The sequence below is a fragment of the Penaeus chinensis genome, chromosome 43 (assembly GCF_019202785.1).
Source record: "Penaeus chinensis breed Huanghai No. 1 chromosome 43, ASM1920278v2, whole genome shotgun sequence".
NCBI classification, from domain to species: Eukaryota; Metazoa; Arthropoda; class Malacostraca; order Decapoda; family Penaeidae; genus Penaeus; species Penaeus chinensis.
In genome coordinates this window covers 19,978,989-19,988,988 of record NC_061861.1, presented here as the reverse complement: position 1 = coordinate 19,988,988, position 10,000 = coordinate 19,978,989, and the positions used below count along the sequence as shown (strand labels likewise).

The window sequence follows — 10,000 nt, the reverse complement described above, 5'->3', positions numbered from 1 at the left end:
ACCCGAGTCAAATCATTGTCATCGTAATGCATGTGAACTATTTATTTACTTCATCGTGTGCCTTGGCTAGTTCAGTACCATTCGCAAGGCATGATACCCTTTCCTTAAACTGTACGCAGAACGTTGCCATTTTAAGCCCTCGTACAACAGGCTGGGCGAAATGAAATCTGGATGACCTTTATCTAAAGATAACCCACAAGGGTTATTTTAAGTCCGGGCGACGGCGGTTGCGTGCCGTATCGGACATCAATTATAAGTGGCGTTCGTGAATGGCCAGCGCGGGCGTTCTATTCTGAGCCGGTGCTTCGTTAGCGATTCATGTTTCTCGTGTCGCCATAGTTACACATCATAAAACAGCGATCGGACCGACGCTCACCACTTCACCGGGGTTAGGAATGCCGAGGGGCTTCGCCGTAAGGGGGGGGGGGGCATCGTTGCACGGGTGCTGCCACGGCCTTGCATGCCCTGGGTCGACTTGCGTGCGGAGGCGAGCCATTCGGACACGATATGCTAGCGATGTTTTTTTTTTTTTTTCTCTTATCACTATTCTTTTACCACGACTAGGGATTAAGTTTTCATCACCTTCGTAAATAACTTGGAGGAATATTTGTGACACATCCGTTACTCATGCTTCTTCACGGATATTAGTAACTATAAACGACAAAGAGGAAAGAAGTTCGTGTAATAATGGTAATGACAAAGCTATGCCACAACCTTGAGCGTGAATAATGAAATACAAAATGGGACACAATACAAGGCCACAGTCTGCCAAGGTCGCTCTTATCACGCAAGAAGCCACGAAAAATCCTCTGCGTGGCAACATTAACCAAACACCGCATTGTAGTATTGTAGTGTTTAGTTCGTATCTTCGTGGATACCAGTACTGGGAGTGATATTTACGTATATCATTCCGAGGATTAGAATTGGGCCATTTGGCGGATATATAGTCGTATTGTTTGTTTTATGATTATTATTATGAATTATATTTACTTATTTAATCATTTCAAAATTAAAATTAGAGAAATTCTAGCTTTGGACGGATGACACTGTTTTATATCCTTTATTTCATTGTTAAGTGAAACTGACTTTTAAACGCTGCCTTCTCACGACTTGCAGATGGAGGCCATGAAGGTGCTGACTTCCCTCCTCGTCCTGACCCTGACCGGACCCACGCTCGGGTATCCTTATACCCGGGGCGTGCCCTCGAGGTCCAGCGGGCGAGGGCGGGAACAGATGCTTGAAGGAGGTCTTGGAGAGTACCTCGGAGGCTACATGGAGGACCAGCAGTACGCTCTCCCCGAGTACCAGCCCACCTACCGTCACGGATACGCCGCTCAGAGGCCGAGAATAAACGCAGTAAGTGAAATACGGCTTGGTGTCACCGTAGACTGTTTATCTATACTATATTGGTAATAGCCATTTGACCTGAGGTGTTCGATTGCTGTACCTGAAAGTAATATTGTTTTTTCCTTTCGTCAGGAGGCCCTCGCAGCTCTGCTCCCTTACCTGACTGGCGCTAATGACGACTATGCCTACGACTACAACACCTACAGCGACGACGAAGGGACGTGGTACGACGACACAGCCAACGCCGAAATCGCAGAACCCGTCGAGAACGACGACGCCGCCCTTTTCCAGTACCTCATCAACCACCGCAACGGCAGGTATTCTCTCGAGGACCTGGAGAATCTGGAGCGCGAGGCAGAGATTGAAGACAACACCGAGAACCAGCTCCACGCCCTCCTCGCCAAAAAGGTAAACGCGAACGGCGTGACGTCGGTGTGAAGGCCTTTCCTATGCCTGAGACTGAGAAAATGCGTAAAACTTAGACCCGACGAACACGCCTAACGCTCCCCTTTTGTTTCACGCAGATTAACAAGAAGGCGAACATGCCAGTCCTCGGAAGCCGGCAGGTCGGAGCCGCCCCTCTTCCCGCCGTCAGCCTGAGGGGACAGAAGGAGGAAGCCCTCGACATCCCCGCCACTTCCATCAGACGACCTGTCTTCGCCCGCCAGATCACCACGCAACCAGAGGAACAGGTAAGCAGCCCGAAATGCCTTCCTTGCCTCAATGTAGACTCACAGGCAGACGCCAACACGAGATCGGATTCTCTCTAAACACTATCTAAGCGAACGCTCTTGCTCTCCCCCAGACCGCATCAGAGTCAGCCCTCGTCAGCAACGACAAGCGCAGCGTCAGCACCGCCAAACCAGAGGAGGAGAAGACCGTTTCGAGCACCGTCATCAGCGCTGTCACGGACAAGGCTGACGAATCCACGACCATGTCCCCGTACATGCTGAACCGCTACGATGCCTTCCTGAAGTACCTGGACAGGGAAAGAAAAGTTCGCCAGGTGAGTACAAGGCAAAAGAAAGAAGGAGAGAGAGAGAGAGAGAGAGAGAGAGAGAGAGAGAGAGAGAGAGAGAGAGAGAGAGAGAGAGAGAGAGAGAGAGAGAGAGAGAGAGAGGGAGGGAGGGGGGAGAAAGACTTTGCCAGATGAAAGCAAAGGAAGAGATGAAGCGATAGAAAGAGGGTAACATAATCCAAGAATTGTCTCCTGATTTAGTTGCTTAGAATTTTGCTTCATAATCATTTTCCAAGAGCAAGCCAGCGATTCATTCGGTCCTAAGATATACATAGTACACACACACACACACACACACACACACACACACACACACAAATGCAACACACTAACAAACAAACAAGCAATCAAGCAAACACATACGAAGCCCCCCTCCCCCCCGTGAGGCGTGGGCCCCCGACAGGTCGCGCCCAAGACGGCACCTCAGACGGCGCCCGGGGGGTGGGGGGGTGGGGGGCGGCAATCAGCGGTGCAGCGCCGGCGTCAGCGCGACTCGCCGGCACCGGAGACAGACGCTTCGGGGTTCTTTGGCTCTCATCTTTTCTTGTCCATCCCCTTCTTTTCAATTCTGTTTTATGTTCGCGTTTTTCCCTCTTGTCGGGTTTATCTTCTTTCTCAGGGTTTTCTCCTCTTATTATGTTTTCTCTTTCTCGGGGTTTCTTGCTCTTCAGGTTACTGCTCTTTCATTTCCCCTTCCTTCCCCCTCACAATTCTCATTTCCCTGTTTTCCGTCCCAGCTTTCTCTCGACTCAGGTTTACTTTCCCTTTCTGGTTTGTTTGTTTGTTTGTTTTCTTTTTCAATTTCTTGCCTTCTCAAGTTTCCAGCGTCATGCTCCTTGAGTGTTGCTCTTCCGCCCACTTTCTGTTGTTTGTGGTGGTGTTTGCTTTTCTATTTATTTATCTATACATTTATCTGTCCGTCTGTCTGCCCATATATGTATCTATCTATCTTTCTATCGATCTATCGTTTATCAGTTGGTCTATTTATTAGTCAGTCTATCCATCCATCTATTTATCTATTTCTTCGTTTGCTTGTTTTATCGCTTATTTAATATTTCTCCTAATACCTCTCTCATTCGACTGCCCTTCCACAGCCATTAGCAATCTGCTATCAGCTAATTTTTATGATTCATTTTCTTCCACTACTCATATACCTGTAACTTTGTTCCAAATGTTGCTACTGCTTCTGCCACTGTTAATGTTACTTACTGACACAACTGTCACTACTAATATCAGTATCACTATTTGTACTGCTGCTATTTTCCAACTACAATTATTTCCACAATCGCTATTACCACTCTTGCTGTGATTACTTATGTTATTCCAATTAATAGTTCACTGCTATCGTTATTTCCTTTAATATCACTAACGCAACTACTACTATCGTTATTACTATCATTTCTATTACTGAAAATACTAATATTCCTATTCATTCTAACTCCATTCTTACGAAACAAGGTACTTTGACCATTATAACTTCTACTATTACTACTACTACCAATATGCATCGTGAAACTCGATTATGTCGCTAGTAAATCGTTTTGTGTTTAGAAGGTCATGACGCAATCGCTATTCTTTTTCTATTTATCATTCCTCTTGTTACTTCTTTTGAAACCATTCCTACTCTTTCCCTTACGCTGACAATTTGGACCCTGATGATATTGACGATGATAATAACAATGATGCTGACACTAATGGTAGTAGCGATAATCATAATGATGACGTTATCAATAATACCGCTGTTATTAATACTGCCATTACAATTATTATCTTGTCCGTTGCCAGCAAGAGTAGTCTTGGTACTTTCTTATTCACATCATTATTGCGATCTTCTTCGCTTTTCTTCCGTCACCGGCAAACCTATAATTACTTTCCTTCTAATGTCTTTCCTCGAACTACAAAAATCGCAATAGATGTCGCACGAACACCGCCAGTCCATCAGCACTAAATGCAGCAATTTTCTTCGTTATCATGGGCGTTACGTGTTTCCTGGTCTTCACAATCTCCTTCGTCATTAACCACAATCCTTCCAATCTCCAAGGATAAAATTAGAATCCCCGCGGCTCTTGGGCGGAAAATACGAGGCGACGAGAATACCAGCGTCCAATCCATCATAAGGTTTTTTTATTTTTTTGTTTTTTTTCGCCGCGAATTCCCGTGTTCCGTAGAAAATCACATTGGAGTCCACGCCGCCGCTTCGGGTGAGAGGGAGCGAGCGAGGGGAAAGCGACTCTCGGGACTCTGGGCGCAAGGGCGGGTTATCGGCGCCTCCCTGGACGAGCGAAGTGTAGGCGCTGTAGCTATTGATCCCAACGTATCATTGTGTGCAGTTGCTCGATGCCACGGACTTCGGCGGCGGCGGCGACGGACGGGAAGCAAGGTGAATTTAGCGATGGAAGGACCTCGGCGGTGGGCGCTGGCGGGCCTTCCTCGCCTTCTCCTTCTTCTCATCCTCGTCCTCCTCCTTCTTCTGCTTCTTCTTCTCTTCCTTCTTCTTCTTCTTCTCTTCCTTCTTCTTCTTCTTCTCTTCCTTCTTCTTCTTCTTCTCTTCCTTTTTTTCTTCTCTTCCTTCTTCTTCTTCTTCACTTCCTTATTATTATTATTATTATTATTATTATTGTTGTTGTTGTTGTTGTTATGCTTCTTCTTTCCTTTTTCTGTTTCTTCTTCTTTTTCTTTTCTTTTTTCCTTCTTCTTTTGAAATCCTCTCCTCCTTCCGTGGCTGGACTTATGGATTCATGTCTTCTTTTTGTGGATGATGGAGGGCCTGGCAAAGGAATGAATAATAAAGCTGATGTTGCTGTAACACGTCACCCCTTCGTATAGCAACAGCCAGTGTGCCTCGGATTACAACAAAATTTCGAGACGCTTACACAAACACTCGCATCGCACACTCACACAAGCACTTCCTCTCGCACGCACACTCATACAAACGCCCCCCCCCCCCCCCCCTCGCACGCACGTTTCCGCAAGGCCAAAAACCGATCGAGTACCGGCGGAGGAGCACGGCCGCACCCCCGCAGATCCTCTCTCTCTCTCGTGCGAGGGTCCCTTCAAACCATAACTTGGCCGGCCGCCCACGCTCGCTGTACCAACCCACCGAATTTTGCCTCAACCTCCACCCACGCCCACGCCCCCACCGGCTCGGAGCGCTGCCTTTCCCCCTTTAAAGCTGAGAAGTCCATCCCACCCGTAACACACACCAAAATATAAGGCCGCTCGATCCGTTTTCACATTAAGATCTGTTCTTTGTGGCGGTTATTCCTGTCGCGATGCTTTCTTCGGATTAAATCCCACGTTGTCAGAAAAAGCTAGCTTAGCTAAAAGGATGCAATTCCATTAGGTCTTAGGTTGCCATGGTAACTAGAGCAAAGCAACCTGTTGTGACCCTGTGTGGGTGGGTATGGTTGCCACGCGTCGCCAGATGGATGAATTACCCGCTGCCGACGGTATCAATTGCAAAAGAAGACAAACAAGAAATGTTCCTCTCATCCCTCACTCGAGCTTCTCAAAAACGCATTTCGGTTACAAAGAAGCTTCAAAAGGACGAACGCCTTTTCCTCCTTCACTTCCGCACGCCAAGGTACACTTGGCAGTCGGCCCTCCCACACAGGGACTTAAAGGGAGAGCTGCCGAGCCGAGGCCGAGGCTCACCTATTCCCTCCGTCGCCCGCCTCGGCTCTCAGTCCCCGGGATTATCTATTTCCGAAGCATTTCCGGCTATTGATACCTGGCGCTTATAAATATGTCGCAGTTTTTTTTTTTTTTTTTTTTTTTTGTATATTATTGGGCATACGTGTTGGTACAAATAGACATACGAAAATGCAATCCTTGCTGTACATTCATGCTGTACCTAGATTGCACTCAATACGTAGAGGCATATGTAAAGATTTATACGCATTTATGCCTATATTCATAGATACTCGTGCAAGTGAACACACACACACTTACACACATCAATTCGTTTAATCATACTATACGTGCAGTATTTATATATTTAAAAGGACACTTGCACAGTGACAAATTGAGGATGCAAAGCTACATTTGTGTGTTTATTTCAAGACATGTATAGCCTTGCGTTGTGTTTAATGTTTGCCAAACAAACCATTAGTCATCTTGCACTCACATGCGGCAACATGCATACATTCTGCGGCCACACAGAGACCAAGGAAGGAGGCGAAGACGCCGTCGACTGCGTTCGCTTGTAATTAGTCCATAGCCGAGCATCCTTGTCGTCGAGTTTTCTATATACAGAACACTCGACGACCCTCCTCGAGTGGCCCTCCACCGTGATGACGTCAATGGAAAGATCTATGCAATTGGCTGAGTAGATTATGACGTCGAGAGGTACCTGAGAACCATTGGTCCAGTAGTTAGTGACGTCATTGGGGGCGCTTCATCCCATTGGACGAGAGATGTTATGATGTCAAAAAAGGCATCGGGGTCGAATAGATGATGCGAAAGAGTGAATGCGAATGAGAGGATCTAATCCCCTTCGACCGCGCTTCAATTCATGCGTGTTTATGTGCACATAAATTCCTCCCTGTACCTATTTCCTGCACGCCATTCAAGCGACCCTCTCTCTCTTCTCTTTCCAGCAACAGGACTTTGAGCAGGAGCTGCAGCAGGAGATGCGGCCCCCACAGAAGAGGTTCATCACCGACCAGGAGGCTCTGACGCAGCAGCTGGCCAGCCTGAAGAAGAGCGTCGCCTAAGCCGCCCGACGACGATCAACACGCGACCGATTAATGCCAAATGAGGTGCTGCTCATTAAGGAGGAAGGAGACGAAGGAGGAGGAGAGAAGGAGACGAAGAAGAGGAGGATGAAGTAAAGAAAAAAGAAGAAGCGTAGGACGAGAAGCGAGTGGAAGACACACACGACTAAACGAAGTTTCTCCTCGAGAACAAGGAAGCCCAGAGGCCGAGGAACCACGAGAAACCGCGAGAAAGCACGAGACTCGTGACCCTGGAAGTGATGAAAGTATAAAGATGTCCCACAGGACGTGTCACGTGACTGCCCATAGTCATGCCATCGCCACGTAAGCTGTCACTGACGAGGCACTTCGCTAAGACGACGATTCTGATAATGCCGTTCAAATGTTCGAATGTTCAGACGTTCGAGTCGCGTCGGCGCCGGTGTATTCAAGCACATTTGCCTTTCTTATTTCCAAGCTAGAGGTAGATGGTGATGGCAAAAACTGGTCTCTCGATGCCTAGACAATGCGCATTCATCTCATTATTCCATTTTCTTTCCACGACCCTTAGGCGACTTCAAACCCATCGTTTGTCTGGAACTTTCTTAATCCACGAATACTGCCTGATCTGTCTTGCCTGTGGACCTCCTTCGTTGAGCAGATTTGTGGGTTTCCGGTCCTTCCGTTTCTGCCTCTCTTTTGTTAGTAGTTTCTCTTTCTCTCGATCAGAATTCATTGCCATGGTTACCGCTGATACGAGGTTCATTTCATTGGTAACGTCACTGCCTTCGGTTTGGACAGAGCGACTTTTTTCACTTCGTTGCCCTTCGTGTGAATCCCAAACGTGTGAGGGAAGCTGTATCGAGCACAAACCACATAATGCCGCTAAGAGCATAAATAATGATATGGCTTAAGATTAGACTTCATTTTACTCGGTGTGTTAAAGTCAACTCTCCAAATCCAGATTTTACCCAGCAAGTAGATTCCAAAGTTTGGCAGAAAGTGTGATGTGTGTGTGTGTATATATGTATGTATATACATATATATATATATATATATATATATATATATATATATATATATATATATATATATATATATATATATTTATATATATATATATATATATATATATATATATATATATATATATATATCCTGACATCACATATTTCGTAGCCCTGTTTGGCTGATCACGTCATTTTCAGCAAACGTTTCTTAGCTGTTCATTGTCAATTTAAACAAAACCAAAAAAAAGTATTACAATATATATTATTCGAGAACATCACTTTACATTTTTTCTTCTAATTGTAAAATATTACGATGTATTCGTCTTTTCCGATGCAATCCAGTGTTCACTTTCGACGACGTGTAAAGGCAAAAGATCTCTCAAAGTCTCACCCTCCGTAACGGTCGCTTTCCTTCTGTTTTTCGGTCACGGAACTTCTAACGAAACTCACAGCCATTTCAGAGACTCCTGTGTGACGACACGCATGCGCAGACGTTGCCAGAACACTGCGCACGTGTGTGTCTTCAGGAGGAACTCCTTCTCATATCCTTATTTTCCTCGGATTATTGGCTCTACACTTTGAAAATTGTTGAAATTGTTTTCGGTCGTTCCTCGTTCCATCTTCTCACTCTAGGTCTAAAGTTTACAGGTATTTTGTCTCGTAAAGGTATCAGTGTTTTTGATGAGTTATCATTCCTCATAATGGAGTCTTGCCTCATTCTTTCTCAAGAGGGAATTTGTGGCAAGGGTTAGATCAATTCGTGCTACAAGTGGTACCTGTTTCTATGAGTTATCGTTCTCTTCTTTTATTTGAAGGAAAAATGATAATAAGTTTGGTCTGAAAAGATGATCCTAGATGAGTTTAAGCCCGAAAGTATTTTCTTTTTTTCAAGGGCTCTTGTCAAAGAATGAAAAAAAAAGAAAGAAAAGAAAAAACGAACGATACGCCATGTCTTTCCAATAGTTTTATGTATTTTCATCCGATGCATCTCTAACCTCATTAAGGAGTGAGTGACTTGTCAACAAAGACTATTTATTAACCAGCTCGGGTACCGTATCTGGCGGTGCCCAGGCGGCGGGTACCCGGCGCTTCAGACGTTCAGTCCTTTCAATCTCAGTGAAGAAAGAAAAACCAAATGAGACAAAACGAAAAAGCTCCACGCACTCCCTAATGCTCTTACAGTTTCATCTCTGGTTTTATTCGCTCTTTTTGAACTTATTCAGATGCCAAATAATACCATAACTGCTGCTTTATTTCTTAATCCTTCTACTAAGGATAATCAATTTGTACATTGTATGTACCATATCACCTCAAAAATCAAATGACTTATTTTTGTATAATACAAATAAAAAAATAATAAGGCCAATAACAATCTTTGTTAATGGCGCTTGGGCATTAGTGAACAGAATCCGACTCCATATCATTGAGATATGTTGACATCATGATTCGTATTGGATATTTCTTCTGTAGTACCTAATGCCTTCCAACAAGGAACTTATTTCTTGAAATGTGATACTATGTAAATCTTCTGACATTTGTTAATAAACTTATATCTTTTATTAATCTAGCATGTTATTGTTGTTGCCACGAAGACTCAACGGCCGCCACTCCCCACCGAAGCGGCTTCCTGTAAATATCATTTGGTATCTCATAGTATAGCCGATCCTCTGTTAGCCAGGCTGTTTACTTCCTACACACAGTCTTTGTCTTTCGTACGGGTTTTCAATAAAATGTTTGAATATGCAAATCATCTATTCGTAAAAGCGAAAACCTTAATTTTTTTTCTCTTATTTTGATTATTATTTTGATTTTTTTCTCTCTCAGCAGGCAAGGTGACTCGCCTTTGTGTCTGTAAAGACAATGATATGCATATCACTAGTGCCGTAAGGTGGAACTAATGATCTTCCAAAACAGTAAAAGCAGATATCTAG

At 44.7% G+C, this 10,000-nt stretch overlaps 1 protein-coding gene across 1 annotated transcript in view; it reads left to right on the top strand.

Moving 5' to 3' along the window:
* LOC125024514 overlaps positions 1 to 8,070 on the top strand; it is an 8,690-nt gene extending 620 nt beyond the window's left edge. Inside the window, exons 2-6 of the mRNA XM_047612301.1 lie at positions 1,117 to 1,356; positions 1,480 to 1,755; positions 1,872 to 2,039; positions 2,153 to 2,353; positions 6,964 to 8,070. Coding sequence (XP_047468257.1) covers positions 1,117 to 1,356; positions 1,480 to 1,755; positions 1,872 to 2,039; positions 2,153 to 2,353; positions 6,964 to 7,080 — 1,002 coding nt within the window. The 3' untranslated portion in view covers positions 7,081 to 8,070. The remainder of the gene's footprint in view (positions 1 to 1,116; positions 1,357 to 1,479; positions 1,756 to 1,871; positions 2,040 to 2,152; positions 2,354 to 6,963) is intronic.
* The last annotated feature ends 1,930 nt before the right edge of the window (positions 8,071 to 10,000 follow it).